Below are 25239 nucleotides of genomic sequence, written 5' to 3' on the forward strand. Positions count from 1 at the left end.
TTGCACCCAGAAGTTCAAGACCAATCTGGATAACAAAGGAAGAACCTATCTCTACAAAAAAAAAAAAAAAAAAAATCAAAAAATTACCTGGGCGTGGTGGCACACGCTGGTCCCAGCTACTTGGGAGGCTGAGGTGAGAATTGCTTGAACCCAGGAAGTTGAGGTTATGGTGAGCTGTATTCATACCACTGCACTGCAGCCTGGACGACAGAGCAAGATCCTCTCTCAAAATATATAAAATGAAATAGCAAAGAACTTGTGTAGATATGCAAAGATATGCAAATGGCCAAGAAGCACATAAACAGATGCCTAACATCATGAATCATTAGGCAAATGTCAATCAAAACCACAGTGAAGCCAGGCATGGTGGCTCATGCCTGTAATCCCAGCACTTTGGGAGGCCGAGGCAGGCGGATCACAAGGTCAGGAGTTCGAGACCAGCCTGGCCAGCATAGTGAAACCCCGTCTCTACTAAAAATACAAAAATTAGCCAGGTGTTGTGGCGGACACCTGTAATCCCAGCTGCTCGGGAGGCTGAGGCAGAAGAATCACTTGAACCCAGGAAGTGGAGATTGCAGTGAGCCAAGATCGCACCACTGCACTCCAGCTTGGGCCACAGAGCGACACTCCATCTCAAAAATAAATAAATAAAACAGAAAACAGGTACTCAAATAAACCCTTGACCATGACTGTTCCTTGCAGCACTGTTTACAATAGTAAACTCACATTAATCAGGTGAACGTATAAACAAGATGTAAAATGTACTGTATCCATACAATGGAATATTATTTAGTCATAAAAAGGAATGAAGTGAGGCTAGGTGTGGTGGCTCACACCTGTAATCCCAGCACTTTGGGAGGCAAACACAGGAGCAGTTTGGGAGGCAAAAACATAGTATAATTTTTATACTTTTAGTAGAGATGGGGTTTCACCATGCTGGCCAGGCTGGTCTTGAACTCCTGACCTCAGGCCATCCATCTGCTTCGGCCTCCCAAAGTGCTGGGACTACAGGCATGAGCCACCGCGCCTGGCTACAAGACTTTTAAAAATTAGCTGGGCAGAGTGGTGCACTCCTGTAGTCCCAGCTAATCAGGAGGCTGAAGTGGGAGGATCACTTCAAACCAAGATTTGGAGGCTGCAGTGAGCTATTTTGGTGCCACTGCACTCCAGCCTGGACAAGAGAGTGAGATCCTGCCTATAAAAATGAAACAAAACAAAACAACAAAAAAATTATGTAGTTTCACCAAGAGGTGGAAGGTGGAAGAGCCTCACTGACATTCAGACCAATTTAATGACAGGTCTTGGATTCATATATACATATATATATATATCTATCTATCTATTTTGAGATGTTTTGCTCTTGTTGCCAGGCTGGAGTGTAGTGGCACGATCTTGGGTCACTGCAACCTCTGCCTCCAGGGTTCAAGTGATTCTCCTGCCTCAGCCTCCAGAGTAGCTGGGACTACAGGCGCACAGCACCATGCCCAGCTAATTTTTATATTTTTAGTAGAGATGGGGTTTCACCATGTTGGCCAGGCTGGTCTCGAGCTCCTGACCTTGTGATCTGCCCACCTTGGCCTCCCAGTCCTTGGATTACGGGCGTCAGCCACTGCACCCGACCTAATATCTTTTTTTTTGAGACAAAGTCTTGCTCTGTTGCCTAGGCTGGAGTGCAGTAGCGTAACCTCGACTCACTGCAGCCTCTGCCTCCCTGGTTAAAGCAATTTTTCTGCCTCAGCTTCCCCAGTAGCTGGGATTACAAGCGTGTGCCACCACACCCAGCTAATTTTTGTATTTTTGCCATGTTGGCCAGGCTGCTCTTGAACTCCCGACTTCAAGTGATCCACCCATGTCGGCCTCCTAAAGTACCGGGAATACAGTTGTGAGCTACCATGCCTGGCCGGGTCTTGGAGTTTTAGAAGAAGAAAAAAAAGGGGCGGGGGGCCAGGTGCAGTAGCTCAAGCCTGTAATCTAGGAGGCGGAGGTTGCAGTGAGCCAAGATCACGCCACTGCACTCCAGCCTGGGCAACAGAGTGAGACTCTGTCTCAAATTAAAAAAAAAAAAAGGAAAAAAAGAAAATTAAGGAAATAAAGCAGTTCCACTAGTGATGTTTTTTTCCACTACTGATGTTCAATGCTACCAACATTTTTGCCTTAAGATAACAAGCTTAAAGAGCAGGCTCAACCTGTGATTAAGACGCATCTACGCAACATGAACGGATGCTGAGCAGAAATGACCCAGAGGCACCGTCGTCTTATCAAGCAGTTTATTTCCATTTTCAGTTCTATTGTTGACTTTTTAATAAATATTCACCTGGAATCTCCACTAAGGCTCCTCATGAGCAGGGCCCAGTTCCTAGAATGTGCATGGTGAGTTAGCCCCTGGTATACAGCAGAGGCTCAGCAAAAATTTTACTGCCTCCTAGTGACTTCCCAGTGGCGTTTCCCAACATGTGAGATGTATACAGTTCACAAGGCCACAGGGAAACCGACACAGCAGGGCCATTTCAAAAGGGGGGGTATCTTCCAATTCTTCTGATTTGAGGAAATTCTAACTGTTGTGTGCTAACCTTGAACACATGCTAGCCTCCCTTTCTCAGATTCGGAAAGGTCTAAAGTAATAGTTATTTCTCTAAAATGAAACATGTACTTCATTATATTATCGTTTTTTTTTTTTTTTTAACCGATAGCTTCTATCTATGGCAACTTATGCTGGATTATTCCATCTATGGGAATCACATCAAGTTTCCTTTTTTTTTTTTTTAAGAGATGGGGTCTTGCTATGTTGTCCAGGTTGGTCTTGAATTCCTGGGCTTAAGCTATGCTCCCGCCTCAGCTCCCAAAGTGCTGGGATTATTGGCATGCACCACTGAGTCTGGCCAAATTTTCTCTGTAAATACATTTGAGTGGCAGTAACTAATTTTAAAGGAAAAAAAAACTGAAGTAATCTAGAGGTGGAACACAAATGAGGTAAAATATTAGAGAAATGATTCAGCAAGGACTAAAGATTGGGGCGCAATGCCCTCTGCACAGTCTGGTTCTTGAGGCTGAGGTGGGTATGTTTCCAGTGGCGTAGGTCGGTCAGATTCTTCCGGCCTTTGAGAGCGCGTGGATGTGACGTGGTGCCACATGTGAACCAGGTGCTGCCGAGTCCTGTGAAAGTCACACACCATATGGTGCACTACAGAGGTATAGATTAAAGGCTGAAGCTTGAAACAAACAAAAATCCTCTATAGAGCAAGATACATTCCTAGTGTTGAGCTGTTCCCAACCAAAAAAGATAAAATAAGGAAAAAAATAAAACAAAAAAAGAGGCATTCCATCAGTGGCTATATTGAACAAGTAATGTATCATCAAGATATAATCACCCAACCTTTATTATTTCCAAGTGCAGTGTCAAGAGATATGTTACAGCTGCTAAGGACAATGTACTTCTTTCAAACCTGGGCAAGAAGCCACACGACTGCACAAGACAAGCCGTGAGAGGCACTGCTCAGGAGGAAATGGCTGGGTCTCTTCACCAAAATTAGTTTACAGCATATTCCAGGAGCACACGCCCTTGTACTGCTTATAAACCAAGGGAGAAGGAGCAACACCTCCATCATCCCAGTGCCTTCCCTGGCACAGGGAAATGAGCATCATTCTGTGGGAATAGCATCTTTGGACTCTGCATCAGTTTGTTCCACTTCGGCATCCGTGGCAGCTGGAGCAGGAGCAGCTCTGGTTTGGGCACTTTCTGCCTCTGCTCCCATTGTCTCGGTGCCATTTCCAGCCTCTGCAGCCTCACTTCTGGCCTTGTGGACACCCTTCTCAGGTGCCGTTCCGCAGGGCACCTGCTCTTCCAGCAGCTGTTCAGCTTGAGAATCACTACTGGCCTCCGCTGTGTCCATGGGGCCTTCGCCCTCAGCTGGCTCCCCGTTGCTCTCTGTAGCAGGCGCTCCTTCCCCATCTACAGCCCTCACTGCTGCTGTAATCACCTCGGCTAAGACGTCCGCAGCCACCTCCTCAGGTGTCTCTTTCTTATCCTCACCTCCTAAATTGTCATCTCCTTCCATTTCTGGATCAACGGTTTCACTGGTGAAGGGGTCCTCACCCTGGCCAAAGAGGAAACACAGGTCAGTGTGGTCTAAGCAGAGCTCAGGAGGCCCATGATTGCTGGGATGTCAGCTTTCCAGAACCAGCAGAGTCCACAATGAAACACTTCTGTAAGTTACACCACAGGAGTGAATCCTACATGTTCTCAGAGCCTACAGATTCAGAAAAGTGTCCCCAGATATTCTGCAATTTGTTTTTTTGAGACGGAATCTCATTGTCACCCAGGCTGGACTGCCGTGGTGTGATCTCGGTTCACCACAGCCTCCGCCTCCAGTGATTCTCCAGCCTCAGCCTCCCAAGTAGCTGGGATTACAGGCATGCACCACCACACCCGGCTAATTTTGTATTTTTAGTGGAGATGGTGTTTCTCTATGTTGGTCAGGCTGGTCTGGAACTCCAACCTCAGGTGATCTGCCCGCCTCAGCCTCCCAAAGTGCTGGGATTACAGGTGTGAGCCACCGTGCCCGGCCTGCAGTTTTTAATCAAGCATGTAACAGTGAGGAAAAGTTCACAAGACCTAGGATTTCTTAACCTGATGCTTTTTTTTTTTTTTTTGAGATGGGAGTCTCCCTCTGTCGCCCAGGCTGGAGTGCAGTGGCGCGATCTCAGCTCACTGCAACCTCCGCCTCCCGGGTTCACGCCATTCTCCTGCCTCAGCCTCCTGAGTAGCTCAAGGCGCCTGCCACCTCGCCCACTTAATTTTTTGTATTTTTAGTAGAGACAGGGTTTCCCGTGTTAGCCAGGATGGTCTTGACCTCCTGACTTCATAATCTGCCCACCTCGGCCTTCCAAAGTGCTGAAATTACAGGCGTGAGCCACCGCGCCCAGTCTTAACTTGATGTTTTTAAAAAAACGGCATGTAACAGAAGTTAACACTACATAATTTTTTAGTGTCATTAAGGTGCAGTGGCTCACGTCTGTAATCTGTAATCCTAGCACTTTGGGAGGCTGGGGCCGGAGGACTGCTTGAGCTCAGGAGTTCGAGACCAGCCTGGGCAACATGGTGAAACCCCGGCTGTACAAAATATACAAAAAGTAGCCGTGCATGGTGGCACATGCCTGTAATCCTAGCTACTCAGGAGGCAGAGGCATGAGAATTGCTTGAACCCAGGAGGCAGAGGTTGCAGAACAAAAAAAAAAATTTTTTTTTTTTTTTTTTTTTTTGAGATGGAGTCTCACTCTGTCTCCCAGGCTGGAGTGCGGTGGCGCGATCTCCACTCACTGCAAGCTCCGCCTCCCGGGTTCACGCCATTCTCCTGCCTCAGCCTCCTGTGTGGCTGGGACTACAGGCGCCCGCCACCTCGCCCAGCTAATTTTTGTATTTTTAGTAGAGACGGGGTTTCACCGTGTTAGTCAGGATGGTCTCGATCTCCTGACCTCGTGATCCGCCCATCTCGGCCTCCCAAAGTGCTGGGATTACAGGCGTGAGCCACCGCGCCTGGCCAAAAAAAAAAAGTCATTTGTGCCCATAGCCTTGAGATAAATCCCCATTTTCCAGAAAAGGAACTGAGCTTCAAAGATCAGTAACTTGCCAGAGGTAACAAAACTACTACACATCAGAATGAAGATTCAAATCAAGTCTGACTCCCTCAGAAGTCAAAATTCTCCTAACTATATGCTAAAAAACTATCTATAGTCTAAAACAAGCGAACTAAAAGTTATCATTACCAGATTAGGAAACATGTTTTAAAATATGATGCTTAGGGCAAGGCACTCATGCCTGTAACCCCAGCAATTTGGGAGGTCAAGGCAGGAGGATCACTTGAGGCCAGACCAGCATGGGCAACAGTGCAAGAGTGTCTTAAAAATTAGCCGGTGTGAGGCCGGGCGCAGCGGCTCACGCCTGTAATCCCAGCACTTTGGGAGGCCGAGGCGGGTGAATCACGAGGTCAGGAGATCGAGACCATCCTAACCTAACATGGTGAAATCCCATCTCTATCAAAACTACAAAAAATTGGCCAGGAGTGGTGGTGGGCGCCTGTAGTCCCAGCTACTCAGGAGGCTGAGGCAGGAGAATGGCGTGAACCCAGGTGGTAGAGGTTGCACCACTGCACTCCAGCCTGGGCGGTAGAGCAAGACTCCATCTCAAAAAAAAAAAAAAAAAAATTAGCCAGGTGTGGTGGTGTAGTACTGCAGTCCCAGCTACCTGGGAGACTGAGTGGGGAGGATCTCTTGAGCTCAGGAATGCGAGGCTGCAGTGAGCTATCGTCACACCACTACGCTCCAGCCTGGTAAGAGAACAAGACCCTGACTCAAAAAAAAAAAAAAGATGCTTAGAAGCCTGAGCCCACACTTGACTCTAGAAACTTTTACCTTGCTTCAGCTACAAAGGTAAAATCGTGAGTTATGTTTCTTCCCTCTTTTTTTTTTTTTTTGAGACAGGGTCTTACTCTGTCATCCAGGCTGGAGTGTAGTGGCACGATCTTGGCTCACTGCAACCTCTGCCTCCTGAGTAGCGGGGACCACAGGCGTGGGCCACCGTGCCTGACTAATTTATGTATTTTTTGTACAGACAGGGTTTCACCATGTTGTCCAGGCTGATCTCGAACTCCTGAGCTCAAAGTGATCTGCCCACCTCAGCCTCCCAAAGTACTGGGATTACAGGTGTGAGCCACCACGCCCAGCCCAGTCATGTTTCTTAAATTGGTTATTTAGATTCTGTGCCTTTAATGGATGGAACTGTCCAATATGGAAGTGTTTAGTAACTGAGAGGAGGGCAAACAGGCCTTGAAGTCAGGTTGTGGGCTGGGACTTAGCTGCCTGCCCCAAATGCCGAAGTACTGGGATGAACACTGAGCAAAATGGGTTTCACAAGAAAGAACTGGGAGCTCTTCCAACCAGCCTTCTCTCCATGAGCACCCACTTTGGGACTTTTATATGCTGCTCCCAGCATGAAGGCTCTGGTTCCTCACTACCCCTCACCTTCAACCTCTTTCACCTTCAACCTCACTGTCCACTGGCTCTATCAGTGAAACCTCTTTTTAGCTTCTCTTCTGGAAAATTATCATCTACCTTGGATATTTTTTTTGAGATGGGGTCTCGCTCTGTCACCTGGGCTGGAGTGCAGTGGCACAATCGTAACTCCTCTAACTCCTGGGCTCAGGGATCCTCCTGCCTCAGCCTCCCAAGCTACTGGGGTTACAGGCATGAGCCATAACTCCCAGTTCTCTGCTTTCCTTTATTTTAAAGACCAGGTCTTGCTATGTTACCCAGGCTGAAGTGCAGTGGTACCACCATCACTCACTGTAGCCTCAAATTCCTGGGCTCAAGCAATCCTCCCATCCCAGCTTCCCGAGTAGGGCTAACCTTGGGTTTTTCTAAAGCACATAAAAATCATTTGCTCAGAATTTTAAGGCTAAACAATCAGGATTTTCAAGCTGCACCACATCCCCAGAGTCCCCAGGCAAGCAGTGACTGACTGGAAATCCCAGTTGTCACGTTCTGGAGCCTGACGTACTCCAGTGTCCCTCAACTGGTCAAAAGACTCAGAAATGCTGAACGCTGCACTCTGGATTCAACTCCCTGCTCGTGGGGTTCGTCTTCCCTTTCAAAAGCTTTTCCTGTCTGTGGTACTCGCAAGCACGAACCTTGAGGTATTTCTCCAGCATCTTCACTATGTGTCTGTTGTTCAAAACACTCTTCGCCACGTGGAGACTGGTTTTCTTGAACTGTTCAGCAGCCAACTGCAAAGGGCACCAAATGTGATCTTTTAAAAATGGTAAGGATAAGCAAGAGAACAAACCAGTCAGGCTCCGCCGCGCCATCCTGAGATCAGCCCTATGCAGAGAGGCAAATCTCAAAACACCAGGCTCCACGAATCGAAAGAAGGCTCCAGAGAGACTGTGCAACCAAGACTAACAAACTGGAAAAGCTGGACAATCTTAAGAGATAAACGCAAAGATGTGCCACTGATACCCAAGTAGCACATGCAGAATCGGGGGTGAAACAAGAGTGTTCACAAATGAAAGGCGGTGTGGGCTCAGTGGAGGAAAAGGGCAAGCTCTTTCTTTTCAGTTTTTGGGGTTACACTGATTTCATAAGTTCAACAAAAGTATGACTATGCTGGGTGTGGCAGCTCACGCCTTCAGCACAATGGTCCCTTGTTTGTATACTGCTTTTCAGCTTATCTTTAACAGTACTGGGGCTGGGCGCAGTGGCTCACACCTGTAATCCCAGCACTTTGGGAGGCTGAGGCGGGTGAATGACCTGAGGTCAGGAGTTCAAGACGAGCCTGGCCAACATGGTGAAACCCCATCTCTACTAAAAATACAAAAAATTAGCCGGACGTTGTGGTGGGCACCTGTAATCCCAGCTACTTTGGAGGCTGAGGCTGAAGAATTGCTTGAACCTGGGAGGCGGAAGTTGCAGTGACCTGAGATCGCACCACTGCACGCCAACCTGGGCAACAAGAGTGAAACTCCATCAAACAAACAAACAAACAAACAAAAACCAAAAAACCATAATCAAAACCAAAACACAGTACTGTGAGATGGGTGGGCAGCTTTTGACCTCCCCATTTAATAGCTGAGTAAACTAAGGAGAGAGCTGCTAACCCAGGGCCAGGAAGTGACAGGCTGCAGAGCAAACGCAGCCACAGGCACTCTTCACTGTCTGCTTTTCTGCACTGACAGCAGGTACAGCTGTGTCACTGGATAGGGCCTCTATGGTCCGCAATGCTAAAAATACTTATGATCTGACTCCTTACAAAAGAAGGTATTTTTCCAGAATCTTTAACATGTGACCCCTGGGCTCAACATTTAGCCTGAAGCCCCATCAGGTAGGTAAGGACAGAACCAGTCCTTTAGTCCAAGTCTCCTGGGCCACTCGGCTCTCAATGGCCCTTTGGTCTCAGCTTACAGAAGCCCCCAGGCCTTCAGCTACTGGGAAACTGACCTATGTGGAAACGCTATCAGGAGAATCATAGCTACTGCATTTAATTGAGTCTAAGCAACACATTTTCTCATATTTTTATAAAAACTGAGATGAATCGATGGAAGTGACAGACTTGAAACACAGCAAGGGCCCCTAAAGATGTTGTTATTCCCCATAAGACACAGGAGGCTCTGAGCCACAGCCCTGCAACGCGCACCCCAGGCAGTGTGGGAGGAAGACTCACCCTGCGGTTGTGATTGTGGTCCACGGAGTGCAGGTGCCGCTGGAGGAGCTGTGGCTGTGCAGGAATTAGCATGTCGCAGGCCAGGCAGTGAGCAGCCTCGATCTTCTTGAAGAAGTGCTCCTGGCCAATCCCTGCGAGGAAACGCATGTCTTTTAGGATCTGGGACAGCAAGTGATTCTTTCCTCCCACTCCCCAACAGGGCCCACGTTTTCTCCCTGCAACTCTAAGGAGTCAGAAGGGCATAGCCTGCCTTTCTATGGGGAGTATGGGCTAGCACATCGGCCTCTATAGCTGGGAATTCTGCACACTTCAGCTTTTCTGTTCCTCCTGGTCCTTTGTTTTCAAACCAACGAGGAAAAGACACGGACGTGCTTAACGTCAGGATATAAGCTACGATCTATGCAAGGCCACATCCCAAGGTTTCTTTCTTTCCACTGCTGCTGAGCGCTCTTCCCACAGGTCTCACCATCACCTTCTCAGCCACCTTGAGCTGGCTTTGCGCCACATTGCTTTTTTTTGTTTTTGAGATGGAGTCTCACTCTGTCGCCCAGCTGGAGTGCAGTGGCGCAATCTCAGCTCACTGCAAGCTCCGCCTCCCGGGTTCACGCCATTCTCCTGCCTCTCAGCCTCCCGAGTAGCTGGGACTACAGGCACCCGCCACCACACCCGGCTAATTTTTTGTATGTTTTTTAGTAGAGATGGTTTCACCGTGTTAGCTAGGATGGTCTCGACCTCCTGACCTTGTAAGCCACCTGCCTCGGCCTCCCAAAGTGCTGGGATTACAGGCGTGAGCCGCCACGCCCAGCCATTGTTTTTGTATTTTTATTTTATTTTTTGAGATGGAGTCTCACTCTGTTGCCCAGACTGGAGTGCAGTGGTGCAATCTTGGCTCACTGCAAGCTCCACCTCCGGGGTTCACGCCATTCTCCTGCCTCAGCCTCCCAAGTAGCTGGGATAACAGGCGCCTGCCACCACACCCAGCTACTTTTTTCTATCTTTTAGTAGAGATGGGGTTTCCAGGATGGTCTGGATCTCCTGACCTCGTGATCCGCCACGCCCAGCCTCGCGCCACGTTTTACGGGTCCCGTCACATGCCTTACTACCATCCAGGACGGCACGCATCCTGGGATCACAACTCACCTTTGAAAGGATCTGGTTTTGGTTTCGCAGTTTCTTTCTCCATCAATTCCTGACGCCGCTTCTCAATTTTCTTATTTCTGTTTACAATGTATTCCTAGGTAGGGTTGGAGATGGCATAAAGTAAAATGAGAGGCTGGCATGTGTGGACATTTCTCAGCTGCCAGGGCTAGACAGGCAGCTATCAGAGCAGTTCCATGCTCAGCACAGCACTATGGCCGGAGCTCTCGGTTGTCCCCGTGACTCGGGGACTTACACAGCTGCTCTATCTGGAAAGGAAACCTTGGCCAAGTATGGCGTCTGATTTCCCTTTGTCCTTCAAGGGATCCGGCACCTGCCGGATCGATGGAAGATGAGGTGACGGGACCCAGCTGTCATTTACCTGCAGGAACTCCACTGTCTTGTCAGGCAGCTTGGTGCTTATGAACCGCAGTGTCTCTTTGTGGAATTTGCTTTGCAGATGCTTCTGGATCTCCTCATCGTCAAAGCTACGGAACTTGCACACAGAACAAGCAAACTGAATTCTGGGGAAGGAAAACAAGGAGGGGAGTGAAGCAGGGAGCATCAGCTCACCTCTGGGGAGAGCTGAAATAGAATCAGGATTTTCAGGAATCTTTTTCTTTTTTTTTGAGACTGAGTTTCACTCTTTGTTGCCCAGGCTGGAGTGCAACGGCGCAATCTCAGCTCACTGTAACCTCTAACTCCTGGGTTCAAGCAATTCTCCTGCTTCAGCCTCCTGAGTTGAGTAGCTGGGATTACAGGCCCCCACCACCAAGCCTGGCTTTTTTTTTTTTTTTGAGATGGAGTCTCGCTCTGTCACCCAGGCTGGAGTGCAGTGGCATGATCTCAGCTCACTGCAAGCTTCACCTCCCAGGTTCACGCCATTCTCCTGCTGAGCAGCTGGGACTACAGGCGCCTACCACTACGCCCAGCTAATTTTTTGTATTTTTAGTAGAGACGGGGTTTCACCGTGTTAGCCAAGATGGTCTCGATCTCCTGACCTGGTGATCCGCCCGCCTCTGCCTCCCAAAGTGCTGGGATTACAGGTGTGAGCCACTGCGCCCAGCCATTGTTTTTGTATTTTTATTTTATTTTATTTTTTGAGATGGAGTCTCGCTGTCGCCCAGACTGGAGTGCAGTGGTGCGATCTCAGCTCACCGCAACCTCCACCTCCCGGGTTCAAGTGATTCTCCTGTGTCAGCCTCCCGAGTAGCTGGGGTTACAGACGCCCGCCACCACATCAAGTTAATTTTTGTATTTTTTATAGAGACGGGGTTTCACCATGTTGGCTAGGCTGGTCTCAAACTCCTGACCTGTGATCCACCCGCCTCCGCCTCCCAAAGTGCTGGGATTATAGGTGTGAGCCACTGTACCCAGCCTATTTATTTATTTATTTTTTTGGTATTTTTAGTAGAGACGGGGTTTTACCATGTTGGCCAGGCTGGTCTCGAACTCCTGACCTCAGGTGATCCACCCGCCTCAGCCTCCGAAGTAGCTGGGATTACAGGTGCATGCCACTGCACTCAGCTAGGGAAAGTCGCTGTTGAACCAAGAGTTCTGACTTCCCAAGGAGCAACAGAACGGCAGTTACCCAAACTTCCCCGGCTGAAGAATGGGAACACGGACTGGCAAGTATCTCAGGCAAATGATTCACATAGTAATCTGCTGACCCTGCAGCCCCGTCTGGCCCCAAAGCCCCTGAGAAAACACCGTAAAGCTGCAACTGCTCAGAACTGGGGACGCCCTAGGCTCTGGCTGGCGGCTCTTGGGGCCCAGCATCTAGCTCCACAGCTTCTCAGATGAGTTTCTCTCTGCAGCCACTGGGATGACACAAGGCAACCTCATTTTACGTGCAGACAAAACACCTCGCACAATTCAAAACACAAAACCCAAGACCAGCTCTCCCATGAGACTCCACGTAGGGACATGTCACAACCAATTCTACAGATGAAAAGGGAGACTTCTCTGTCGCGGGCTTTCGAAGCCTCCCCAAAAGTAACCACGCTGCATGGCAAGGGAGAGCAGCCTGCAGACCCCCAGGCCACCACACTGGGGTGCTTCCTCCCTGGCTGTGTCCTGGAGGCTCCTGCCCTTCTGGTGTAGGGGTACAGGCCCTGTGGCTCTCAGGACTTCACCTCTGCCAACTCCACAAGCCTAGCTTCTGACCTCTGACAAGCACCACGAAGACAGGCCCACTTCTGCAGACACCCCCATGGAGTGGCACGAACCCAGGAGGCGGAGCTTGCAGTGAGTGGAGATCGCGCCACTGCACTCCAGCCTGGGCGACACAGCGAGGCTCTGTCTCAAAAAATAAATAAATAAAAATAAGTCACCTCTTCATTGGAAGAACATACAAGATTAAAAAAAAAGCAAAAAGGAAGTAAAAAAATGTCACCTCTATGCCCTTCTCCCAGTACTCTGGGAGGTCAAGGCAGGAAGATCTCTTGAGGCTAGTTCAATAGCCCAAGCAACAAAGAAAGACCCCTGTCTCTTCATTATATTATTAAAGTCTAAAAAAAAATCATCTCAGTTTCCATGTGACACGAAAAGTCATCTACTCTATCCATCATTTATCTGTTTAAAATAACAAGGGTTTCAATGTTCCCATACCGCTTAAGAAGAAACAGTTCCGTGTTTGGTTCCTGGCTTCATTTTGCTAAGCACTTCTCTTTCTTTTGAGATGGAGTTTCGTTCTTGTAGCTGAGATTACAGTAGTAGCTGAAATAACAGGCACCTGCCACCATGCCTGGCTAATTTTTGTAGTTTTAGTAGACAGGTTTCACCATACTGACCAGGCTGGTCTTGAACTCCTGGCCTGAAGCGAGCCGCCAGCTCAGTCTTCCAAAGTGCTGGAATTACAGGCCTGAGCCACTGCATCTCACCCCTTTTACTAAGCATTTCTTTGAACAAAATAATCACTGTCCAGGCTGGGCACAGCGGCTCACGCTTGTAATCCCAGCACTTTGGGAGGCCAAGGTGGGCAGATCACTGAGATCAGGAGTTTGAGACCAGCCTTGCCAACACAGTGAATCCTCGCCTCTACGAAAAATACAAAAATTAGCCGGGCATGGTGGCGGGTGCCTGTAATCCCAGCTACTCAGGAGGCTGAGGCGGAATGGCTTGAACCCAGGAGGCAGAGGTTGCAGTGAGCCGAGATTGCGCCATTGCACTCCACCCTGGCCAACAGATCAAGACTCCATCTCAAGAACAAAAAAAAAGAAAAAAAAAACCACTCTCCCATGTGAACCTTAGGGTCAAGGATTCCTCAGCATCACATGATCACTGGTAATTTCAGTTTCTAGTCGGAAGCCACTTAACTCCTGGCAGGGAGGGGCAAGCACATGGTGTGCTCATGCTGACATCCTTTGGGCTCAACATTTTGCAATCATTTTCTAGTCTGGGACAAAATCTTGATGGTAGGACCCTGTCTCTACCTGTCTCCTAGCTATGTCAAACTCCAGGGGTGGTCTGGATTTATCAGATAAGGTGTACGCAGGACACTGATTGAGATGCCAGACACCAGGCCAGGGGACAGGGCTGCCCCTCAGGCCTGCAGGAGAGTAACAGAGCCCCCTGCTGGGCAGTTATGGACCACACAGACCCACTAGTAAGGCTGGGACTCCAGAGGAAAAGAGACACGAGTCAAACACCAGTTCTCTAAGCAAGAACAGAAACCTAACTTCACCAAAGCAACGTCCCAGCCGTCCTAGAAGACAGGTAGCTTGTGTGCTGGGAGCACAAGCGATGGCCTTTTCTGCACTCTCAACGGTTTCCTGTTTTGCCTCCCACTGGTTTGGCCAGAGGAGTCAGGCTATCAGGCCCCCAGCATTGTGGAGGGAGGACAGGTGAGCTCGGGAGCGCCTCCACTGCACCAGGTCCACCTCTTCCTGTGGGGGTGTGTGCCCGTGCCTCACCTGTCGGCTGCACGGTCCCGCGTCCTGTCTCTTCTCCTTTGCTTTTCCCTTCTCTTTTTCACATCCTCGTCCTCGTCATCCTTCTCTCCTGTAACAGACAAGTCCCTTCGAGACGCTCTGAGGGGCCTGCAAAGGAGCTGAGCTCCAGGGCCTGGTCCGGGGGCTGCGGCTTGGCCACTACACCCTGTGCCCTGCCACTGCCTGCACCACGAGGCAGAGTCCAGGATGCCCCAAGGCACCGTCAGAGACTCCTGGTGGACACGGGCCTGTGGCGAGGCCAGAGTAGTCACCTCACTCCCTACATGGCCTGAGGCGGCCAGGACGGGCCAGGGACACAGCCTGCCCACCCCATATGCACCACAGCCCCCTGCTGTCTCTGTCCTCCCCATCCTGCTTGTCCAATCTCATGCCCTGCAATGGGGTCTTCTCCCAATATCACAGGAGAAGCCAATTCTCCCCGGATGAAGAGGCGGCAGCTGAAGGCCTCAAGAAGTGAAGCCGCTGCTCCGCGTCCTCTATCCCACCTCCAGGCGGACTGTGACGAGTGTCCTGGCGGCCCCGTCTGAACTAGGGCCTCAGCAGGTCTGACAGTCCTTGCTGGCCCGACCTCTATCTTCCACTCACAAAAACCGTCAGTCTAGGGCTTTCCCAGGGCTGCGTGGGAAGCAATCCTAGAAAAAAAATCTGGGAAGAGACCGATTGGTCCTCCCGTCCGTCCCCCGGGGCCAGCACAGGAGCTCCTCGGAGAGCCACGCGGCCATCGTCCCAGCGTGAGGCCAGGGACGGACGCTGAAAAAAGGTTGGAGAAGCATCTGAACTGTAACCCCTACCCCTGATGCCAGTCCCGAGACTGTCCCACGAAGATGGCGACCGGCGTGCGCTGCTCAGAAGCCTCTCAAAAGGGCGTGTGGGATTTTTGGCAAGAGGTCACTGCCTGAAACTATGACTGCTGTTTAATAGCAAAGTCATCCCGGGTAGGTAGCAGGACCTGCGCGCAACAGACATGTCACCTTTGCTTTAGCATTGTGCCGCTAAGCGCTCGGGGCGCCCCGTGCTACGGACAGGACTGCTGCGGGTCGCACGGGGGAGGACCGCAGAGGGCTGGCTAAGCCTGAACAGGAGGAGCATCTAAGCCAAGGGCCTTCAGAATGCATGGGAGCAGGGCCACTGAGGAGCCAGCCTGTGATCCTTGGGGTAACCAGCTACGGAAAGACCCACAGAACAGGTAAAGAAACAAGTGGCTTCAGGGTGAGCTCCAGGCCGTGGCGCCTCAGGCCGCCCCGCCGTGGGGCTTTAAGCCTGGTCTGCTGTTGCTGCGGACCCTTTCATCTCCTGCACTGGACATGAAGAGACCTGCTGAAGGGCGCCTGCCTCTCAAAGACCCAGTGGGCCTGGTGCTCCCGACCCCGCAGCTGTCTGCTGTCACACACTTGCAGGCACAAAGCAATGTGCACTGCAGCTGCCAGTATCCCCACCACAGAGGTCCACAGCATGGCCCAGGGCAGGTGACTGAAAGAACTGGACAAAAGGAAGCCCTGGAGAAAATAGTTCAGGGACATGCACTGGCCAACCAGGGCACAGAAGATGGGCTGGGAGCCTCTTCTCTCATGTGTCTCCTTCCCTACAAACTTCAACTGTGGTGGACACCCTAGGCTGCCCCCCATCCCCACTGCAGCCTGCATCGGGTCAGGCAGCCAGACCCGTTTCCGGTAAATGCTGCCCCAGACACTTTGAAGCAAAGTGTCGGCCGATCGCCACGGTCAAGGCCCATCTGGTGGCTGCAGCCCCTCTTCCCCCACAGCCACGGGCCCCTCCATCCAGGCCCCGGCTTGCTCAGAAGCTGGGCAGTAAGTGCGGGGCAGCCAGGAAGACACAGGAAAGCTGCAAGGGACACGGTGACGCCTACCTCTCTGCTTCCCAGAGTCGCAGAAGTCATCCTCCTGGAAAAGAGAATACACGAAGTTCGGCAGTGAGCTGGTGTGTCCACAGCTCTCCACACCCAGCCCAGTCCCTGGCCACTGCCTGGTGGGTGGTCCCACCCCAGACCTACGTTATTATGCCACCAAGAATGAGCCACAGTGTCAGGACCACCCTCTGGGGCTCAGGACAGGGCCTGTGTGTCCTGTTATTACTCCCAGTTGCCTTCAGATATTCTGTGACGACCACCTTTCTAGAAAGCCACTCACCCACCCTCTCTCAGCTCCTCCTAAGCTGCAGAACTGCCTACCCCGTGACAAAGGCCCACCCGTACAATTCTATGAACAGAGCCTGTTCAACAACTGTAGGGAGATGGAGTCTCACTCGGGGGATGCCAGTTCCGGCATTCTTGACAGAAAATGGGTTCCACCACGTTTCCCAAGCTTTTGTTTATGTTTATCCAATATCTTTTCTTTTTTTTTTTTTTGAGACAGTCTCGCTCTGTCTCCCAGGCTGGAGTGCAATGACGTGATCTCGGCTCACTGCAACCTCTGCCTCCTGGGTTGAAGCTATTCTCCTGCCTCAGCCTCCGGAGTATCTGGGACTACAGGTGCACGCCGCCACGTCCGGCTAATTTTCGTATTTTCAGTAGAGACGGGGTTTCACCATATTGGCCGGGATGGTCTTGATCTTGTGACGTAGTGATCCACCCACCTTGGCCTCCCAAAATACTGGGATTACAGGCGTGAGCCACCGCACCTGCCCTATATTTACCCAATGTCTTGATAACAAATCATGTATACTAAAAAAAATTCAACTGAGAATCTAAACAGAGCTGACTCCTTAGGCAGTGAACATACGGTTATATTAAGAATCAGTAGGTTTGCAGAGATTCCTAGTCTCAACACCAGCAAAATAGGAATCAAGTGAGACTCTGAAAACCTGAAAAGCCACCGTCTCCTGCCTATGTGACTGTAAGGACTTGGGAAGGCCCTCTTTCCCACGTTGGACATCCAGGCCCTACACCTCCAACTTGGATCAGAATCTTCACTGGGGTGGCTGAGGCACCTCCCCAGGAGCTTGGGGTGGTCCCGGCTACGAACTGGCCCCACATGCTACCCGCCTGTGCCTTGTTGTGAGGACGGAAGGATGAGGACACCGGTCAGCGGCACCTGGTATGGAGCTGGCGGCAAATCAGCCTCCAGCCTGTGCTTGGAAGCTTCAGCCTACAGTCCCTGCACTTACTGGCCTGGAGACGAGGGAGAGGAACTGGGAGCTTTTTTCAGAAAGGGAATATTTGCTGTAAGTTGAAAACATTTTTTTTTGAGACAGTCTCCCTCTGTCGCCCAGGCTGGAGTGCAGTGGTGCGATCTCAGCTCACTGCAACCTCCACCTCCCAAGTTCAAGTGATACTCCTCCCTCAGCCTCCCGAGTAGCAGGGACTACAGGCACATACCACCACTCCTGGCTAACTTTTGTATTTTTAATTGAGATGGGGTTTCACCATGTTGGCCAGGCTGGTCTTGAACTCCTGACCTCAAATGATCCACCCACCTGGGCCTCCCTAAGTGCTAGGATTACAGGTGTGAGCCACTGCACCCGGCTAAGGTGGAAAACTTTTAGAAACCTAGCTAAAAGTCAGGGTCCTAAATCTACTCAGAGGTAGTCAAATCCACCACGGCAGCCGCTCCTGCCCCTTTGTGAGGAAGGGCGATTAAAGAAAGAAGAAATCCCACGCTAGAGGCGAAAGGGCTGCCTGGTGGACTTACACCCTTGAATTCTTCATCTCCCGAGCGGAAGTCACCAGCTGCGTCATCTGCCAGACACAAAGAGAGGAAAAGTCAGTCCCCGGAGAGTGGTCCCATCTGGTTTCCACCCTCCCAAGCTCGCCGTCCAGGGTGAGTGTGCCCTGACCACAGTGGCGGTGAAACATGCCACCCTCGAGTGTCCACGACACAGACGGGGCAGGCAGACCCCAGCAGGCAGCTGACCCATCCTACATCCGCCTGGCCCCCCTGGCCCCCAGGACATACCATTTTCGGAGAAATCTCCTTCACTGTCAAGCCGGGCCAGTTTGGTGTCTGGCTCCTCGTAAAGTTGGAACTGCTTCCGTTTCCTGCCCGTGCCATCTGGTCCGAAGCGGTCAAACCCTCTCCTCTTGGGCTACAGACAACAAGCACACCCCGTGAGCTACTTACCGGGGCCGTGAAGATGCCCCACAGAAAAGAGCAAGGTTATAAGATCAGACAACACAGGCACAAAAGGTCTTTTAAAAAGCAGTGACAACATATTTGAAACTAAAAAGAAAATCATGCTGAGTGAAAGAACCCAGGAACAAAAGGCCGCACGTTTCGTGACTCCATTTGTGCAAAATGTCTAGAACATGCAAATCTAGAGACCAGTGGTGGTTGTTGGAGGCTGGGGGGGAGGAGACGGGGGTGACCAAGGAGCAGAGGTTTCTCTTCCAGTTGACACAAATGCTAAGATTAGACTGTGGTGGTGGGGATGGTTGCACAATCCTGTAAATTAACTAAAAGTCGAACTGCGCACTTAAAAACATTTAAGTGAATGTTGAGATGGGGAAATTTTACCTCGATAAAGCGCTAAAAAGAGAAGCGAAGGCAGCTGGAAGGGACCTTGTGAGGGCTTACCCGATCCCGCATCCGAGGCTGCGAGCGGCCACATCCGTAGGGCATGGTGCTGTCATAGCCGCCTGCCGCCTGCATGCCCATCACGCCGTAGTCGGGAGCCATGGACTGGGAGAAGAGGGACGGAGGCGGCCGGCTGGGGGAGGGCCCTCCCAGGCCCCGTCCACCCACATAGTTCAGCTCGTTCCATGGCGTGGACAGGGGCTCAGAGGACGCAGCAGGGGGCACAAAGGGGTCACTGCGCATGAAGGCACCAGGGTTGCTCCGGTCCTGGAACCGGCCCTGGCCCCGGCCCCGCATGAAGCCATCAAGGGAGCCCCGCTCCCGGGCCGGGTCCCGGCATTCACTGTACTGCCCCCCAAAGCTGCCATTGCGGTCGGACCCCAGGTCGAAGTCATAGTCATAGCTGTAGCTGGGGCGGTAGGGGTTGTGCTCGGGCAGGCAGGGCCTGGAGTCATAGGACTCGAACGGCTGGAAGCGGAAGGAGCTGCAACAGAAGCACAGCCTGTTAGGGGCAGTCACCCCAGTCACCCACTGCCACACTCCCTCAGTATAACCTCAACGCCCCTACATTCAAAACAGCAAACCAAACCACCCTGCATTCCACCTAAGTGCTTGGATGGCCAACACCAACCAACACCCCCCCGGAATACTGCTGAGTGGGGGACTCAGAGCCCCTGGCCACAGGAGCAGCAGGATGCAGGAAAAAGGAGTCTCGGGGAGGTTAGCCAACAACCATGCCCAAGCCCCACCATGAAGACAAGCAAGGAAGTCCTACTGTAACACCGCTGGCCCCCCACGAGCCCAGCTCATCAATGCCACACTCAGGAGGGAGGCGAGGACAGGTCCTCCCTCAAGAGTGGGTGCCCACTCCCATGTGCACAAAGGTGGGGAGGTGTGGGGTCCCAGGGGAAGGGCTTGGGTCCATAATCACCTCTCCCGGTCCTGCATGCCCTCCCCACCGCCGCCGCTCCCGCCCCTGCCTCCTTCCTTGGACATCATGTCCAAACGCTGGTTGATCTTGGCAATGAGGGAGTCGGAATTGTCGGTGCATGGCTCTGGGCCATAAGAGGCCATGTGCACGGCAGGGCCCCCCGCCGCCAGGCCGCCATCGTTGGCCTTGGTGGCCTCCCACGAGGCTGGGCCGTAGCTGTAGGTTGCGCCTGTGGTGACACTGGTGTTCTGGGCGCCATAGTAATTGTAGTTTTCATAACCTGTCATGGGGGGAGGACCCAAGTCAGCATGGTGGACACAACCAGGGAGGGGCACCCACTGCCACCGAGAAGGAAAAGGGATGTGGGACCCAGTGCTGCTGGCATCATTTCACACTGCACTGTGACCTGCCAAGAGGCAGCAGGAGGTGGCCAAAGAAAGGGGCAGCCTCAGGGCCAAGCAGTGGGTTTTCCGTGCCAGACTCTAGGACCTGTTCCCCATTCTAAGCCGGGTGACTGCGTCTGGGAACAGCAGTTCCGGCTGCTGACAGGCCCCATAAAGGACCGCTGCTGCCAGAGCACAGTCCCAGTCCTCCCCATCATGCTTCCCTGAAGCTGCCCACCACAGCCGTCTGCAGCCGCCCCAGCCCACCAACCGCTCCGTATTCACAACAGCAGCCCGGGCTGACTGTGTCCTCAGGAACAGAGCCAGGAAGTCCACGCCAAACCTCCCTGATGGGCTGAACCTACTTGGCCTTCAGATCAGAGGCCCACTCGCCCACCCACAGACCCCCCCCGGCACAGAAGGGCTTACCTTGCCAGCTGGCCACACCAGTTCCATATGCACCTTAGGGGAAACAAAAACACACAAGAGCCCTGTTTGCAGAACGAAGGCACTGACACCCCAGCTGTCACCCCGCTCCACCCTCCACAGTCCCAGGGCCAGGGCTTCCCTCTGCAGCGCTCAGGGAGGCACCCTTGGGTGTTCTTAGCTCACTCAACTCCTACAGAGCACTAGGCTGAGCACAAGCCAGCCTTCTCCCGTGCAAGGCCAACTTCCCGTCAGGGCAAGGGAAGGGATGCTGCACGCTCCCCAGGAAGCTCGTCTACTGTGGGCTGCTGGCCAAGAGGTTGGCCGGGTCAGGCCCCAGGCAGAGTCCTCGTAAAGGGCCAGTTCCCACCAGAAGCCAGAGTGCAGGCGCTGCCAACTGCACAGCTAGGCATTGGTGCAAAGTCACGTCCTCAACTCAAGCGAGCAAGAGGACGTTATGTGCCTCGAGCGACTTCGAAGGCCTCCCCCTGAAACACCGGGGGGTGGTGGCTCGAAAAGCAGCCCCACTCCCCATATTGCTAGAGACAGATCTCAGACTCAGAACACAAAGGAAGCCCTCGTGCCCTGGAACACGGGCTGGCAGAAAGCAGAAAACCTTGCCAGCAGAGAGCACACAACGGCCCCCCAAACAAGCCTAGCATCGTGACCCTGACTCTAGAGTGGGGATCTGCAAAAAGTCAGGCCACACGGAGCCCACTGCCCACCTTGGCACAGCCCTTGTGATTTTCGAATTTCAGTGCTCATAAGTAAGTACCAGCACACTGCCTGTAGCCCTGTGTTCTCAGGCTCTGCCCTCAGCGAAGGGTGAATTTTACGTTTTTAAATGGTTGGGGTAAAGCTTCTAAGGTATATTCAATGACAAATTTTGACATGAAATATATCACTGACACATTGGGTCAAAACTCAGAGACTATGCAAATTAAGAAAAACTATGAGCTATAGTGAATAATATCACATAAACACTGAAACACTGGCTAATTAATTGTAACAAATGCATCACACTAATGCAAGATTTTTTTTTTTTTTTTTGGAGACAGGGTCTTGCTCTGTCACCCAGGCTGGAGTGCAGTGGCTCACAGCTCACTGCAGCCTTGACCTCCTGGGCTCAAGCAATCTTTCTACCTCAGCCTTCTGAGTGGCTGGGATTACAGGCACGCACTGCCACGCCCTACTAATTTTTTATTACTAGGATAAAAGGATCACTTGAGCTTGGGTCTCGAACTCCCAGGCTCAAGTGAGCCTCTTGCCTCAGCCTCCCAAACTGCTGGGATTACAGACATGAGCTGCCTCACCCAGCTAATGAAAGATCTTACTAATGAGGCTGGGTGTGGTGGCTCACACCTGTAATCCCAGCACTTTGGGAGGCCAAGGAGGGCTGATCACGAGGTCAGGAGTTCGAGACCAGCTTGGTCAACATCGTGAAACCCTATCTCTACTAAAAATACAAAAATTAGCTGGGCGCGGTGGTGGGTGCCTGTAATACCAGCTACTCAGGAGACTGAGGCTGCAGTGAGCCGAGATCACACTCCTGCACTCTAGCCTGGGCAACAGAGCAAGACTCCGTCTCAAAAGAAAAAAAAAATCGTACTAATGAGAGACACTACACCTGAGTAGAGATATGTGGGCCTATGAAACTCTACTACTAAATCTAAAGCTGTGCTAAAAATCTGTTAATTATAGAGAAAAAACACCTTGGATATACCCTCAGCTATTTACTCAGAATAAAAATATTTTGCCAAAATAGAGGATTTAATAACACACAAAAATTATGATCTTCGAATTATATTGTCTATAAGTAACTATTGGCATTGTCCCATCCACTCTTTCACACATTTATGACTGCTTTCCTGCTACAGAGACTGTGGAGCTCATAAAGCCACAAAGATATTCACCATCTGATCCTTTACACAAAGTTTGTTGACCCCCGCTACCACCTCCCTTGACCCTGGTGACCATCAGGTTCAGCTCTGCCATGTTAGGGCCTTGAATGTAGGGGAAGCCCACGCCTCACCCGCAAAGCAGAGCCCACTTACCCTGGGTGTTGGCAGGTCCAGCACTCCATGCCCCATAGCCTGCAAGAAGACCCCCGTGAGTTAAGATTCTATTTGTCACACCAGAGAACGGGTCCTTTTAGGGGTACTCCTAAATGGATCTCCTTACAGTTCAGTGTCAGCCTTACAAGAAGGAATACCCCCCCCAACACACAAAAAAGCCACCCCACAGCTGGCTAACGGCATCATCGCATTCCACTTGGCTGAGATCAAAGCAGAAAAAGAAGGGTGGGAAGTGGGCTTGGAGGTCAGCTCCGCCTGCAGAGGGACCTTGGCCAAGTACCTCACCCCTCCAAGAGTCCATCCACAACTGAGGCTAACACAAGACAATCCATTCAGCATGAGGACACATTCCCCCACCCACCACACAGCCAGGAAACCAGTTCCGACTACTATCACAAGTACCCTGTAACTGAGAACAAGCATGGGAATTTGGTGACATAAACTGCATCTCTCTAAGCCGCACTTCCTATCACTTTTAAGCCCTCCACGGATCCCCTGGACCTTTAAGTCCCAGGGCCTTGGCCTGGCCCTAAGGCATCAGACTGCACTCTTCGACCCTCCCAACACCCCCCACCCACTATGGGATCTGTCTGGTCCCTCCAGGAAGGAGGATGGGAACTGTGTTCTCTTCATTTCTGTGTCCCTGGGGCCCAGCACTCAGCTGCGCGCGGGTGGCCACCATGCCTGTTAAATGACTTCACTTTGATGAGGCAGGAACATACCCATGTCTCCCTCACCAGAACAAGCCCCGCCGCTAAGTGCCTAGTGTGTGCCGATACACTGCAAGCACCCAGCAAACCCTGTTGTCCCGAAGGCCATTCAGAGACAAGGGAGCTAGGCTCATGGGTTACGAGACTTGACCCAGTCATAACCGCTGAGTTTTGCCCTCTGCTATGCTATGCCTTCCCCTCCGTCATACCGCAAAGCCTTCTAAATTTGCATCCGTGCAACAGAAAGGCAGACTGCAGATTCTAACAGCAAGTAACCAACCTCGAGAGGCCGCTTCCCTGTGAAGCTCTAGTGTAAGCAGCACGCATTATTAACCTTAAAACGCTCCCCGAAACACAAGAAATCGGGGAAGCTGAACTATCTCCACTGTGTCTGAAAGGTTTTCGGGAGGTAGGAAAAGGGGATTTAAAAAACCTCTCCAAACTAAGACTGAAAAAGACAATACCGGCAGAAAAGATCTGATGGGAAGGAAAGGACAGAATGGTGAAATCTACCCAGGCTGTGGCAGACCAGGAGAGCCTTCGCTAGGACCCGGAAGACACCAAAGCACACCGCGCACGCTGCCGCCTCAGGACCGACCGCTCTCCTGTCTCTGCAATTTCTGGTGATAGGATAATTTTGCCCTGCCACTTCTCAAGATCGACAACTTCTTGAGCTCCTGCAGCCAGGATCAGACCACTAGCTTCTCTACACCCAGTCGAGCTCCACCCAGCGTGTCCCAACTATCCCCTGTGGGCAAACTTGGCTCCCAGAAGGCTCTGATTCCAGAGCCGGGGAGCAGGAAGCTCGAGAAAATCGGCCCTACTGCAGGCCAAGCGCTAAAGCCAAGCGGGGAAAGGACACGTTCCCTCTTGCACAACCCCTTGGCCCCTCCAAGCCACCGCAACGCACTGCCTACATGAGAATGGCCAATCTGTCACCAGCCCCAGGGCACAATCAGGTTTCCAGCTTTATACAAACACTCAGCATCTGCCCCTCACCATCCTGTCCCACGCCAGCACGCGCCGGCTACAGAGCTGGAGCCCAGCGAGGCTGACTCCCGCGCCGGCCGCACTCGGCCTCAATACGCAGCACCGGGGATTAAAGGCCCGACCCCGCGCAGCCCGACGGCTTCCGGGACAGGCGCCCTGGGCCTTGGGAGCCCAGCAGAGGCCCCAACCGGCCCCGAAGGCCTAGGGCAGGTCAGGAGAGGCGGCCCCAGCGGTCCACCCGTGGCCCCAGACCCAGCGCCCGGAGCCCGACCTCAGGACCCCACGCTGTAGCTCCGCCCCCTAGCGCCGCCATTTTGTGGCGTCTTCGGAAGAGGAAGCCGGGAGTGCAAACCCCGGGGTCGCCGGGGGCCGGAAGGGCCCCGCCGAAGGTGAGGGACAGAAACGGCCCGCACAGCCCAAGGCGCCCCCCATGAAGCCCACCGCGGCGTCTGCCCCAACCCCGAGTCCCGCCCGCCTCTTCGGGCCCTGGCGGCCAATCCGCACGCAGCGCCCCGGGAGCGACGGCGCCAAAGCCCAATGAGCGGCGCGCGCGCGCGCTCTGGCCGCCTCTCTGCAGGGCCCGGCTGCGGCAACCACACTCCGGACGAAGGCCCGGCCCGCGGCCGTCTGCGCAGCGGCTGCGTGGCTCGCACTCAGCCTTCGCTCCCTACTCTGCACCCAGCAGCCTACACAAACCTCCGTAGCCCTGGTCCATGTCTTCAACGCGGCCCACCAGCAGCCCCTTTTACTAGGAGACCACAGCACGCATGCGTTCAACGCACCTCCGCCGTCGACTACTGGAAGACTAGGCGCACACGTCACTACTTCCGCGCGCTCCCATTGGCTGGCATTCACGAGGGTCCGCCCTCACCGTCCCAGCTAGCCTTTCGGGCT

At 52.2% G+C, this 25239-nt stretch overlaps 1 protein-coding gene across 9 annotated transcripts; it reads right to left on the reverse strand.

Annotated features, from left to right (window-relative positions):
- Window positions 1–2253: 2253 nt before the first annotated feature.
- Window positions 2254–25114, reverse strand: AKAP8 (A-kinase anchoring protein 8). 9 transcript variants are annotated; one of them, XM_074026198.1, is made up of 14 exons: window positions 25042–25114; window positions 22625–22663; window positions 20574–20606; window positions 19811–20041; window positions 18831–19314; window positions 18213–18342; window positions 17949–17995; window positions 16169–16202; window positions 14263–14350; window positions 10731–10872; window positions 10352–10445; window positions 9212–9342; window positions 7683–7778; window positions 2254–4094 (listed from the first exon to the last, which is right to left on the reverse strand). In XM_074026198.1, the coding sequence occupies exons 4-14, from the start codon at window positions 19879–19881 to the stop codon at window positions 3639–3641; spliced, it is 1773 nt and encodes a 590-aa protein (XP_073882299.1). In that variant the 5' UTR covers window positions 19882–20041; window positions 20574–20606; window positions 22625–22663; window positions 25042–25114; the 3' UTR covers window positions 2254–3638. The 9 variants fall into 9 exon arrangements, with proteins under 9 accessions (XP_073882299.1, XP_005588337.3, XP_073882301.1 ...); XM_005588280.4 differs by having other exon boundaries at window positions 19762–20041; XM_074026200.1 differs by lacking the exon at window positions 25042–25114 and adding an exon at window positions 24617–24799.
- Between the last annotated feature and the right edge of the window lie 125 nt (window positions 25115–25239).

This window comes from Macaca fascicularis, chromosome 19 (assembly GCF_037993035.2).
Source record: "Macaca fascicularis isolate 582-1 chromosome 19, T2T-MFA8v1.1".
NCBI lineage: Eukaryota > Metazoa > Chordata > Mammalia > Primates > Cercopithecidae > Macaca > Macaca fascicularis.

What these genes read in the sequence shown, in the direction of transcription:
- AKAP8 (XM_005588280.4), bottom strand. An exon ending in TGGTGTGGCCAGCTGGCAAG is followed by an intron (nt 20,042 to 20,573) that starts GTAAGCCCTTCT and finishes CCCCCATGACAG; the next exon opens with GTTATGAAAACTACAATTAC. An exon ending in AGACAGTGGAGTTCCTGCAG is followed by an intron (nt 10,446 to 10,730) that starts GTAAATGACAGC and finishes AACCCTACCTAG; the next exon opens with GAATACATTGTAAACAGAAA.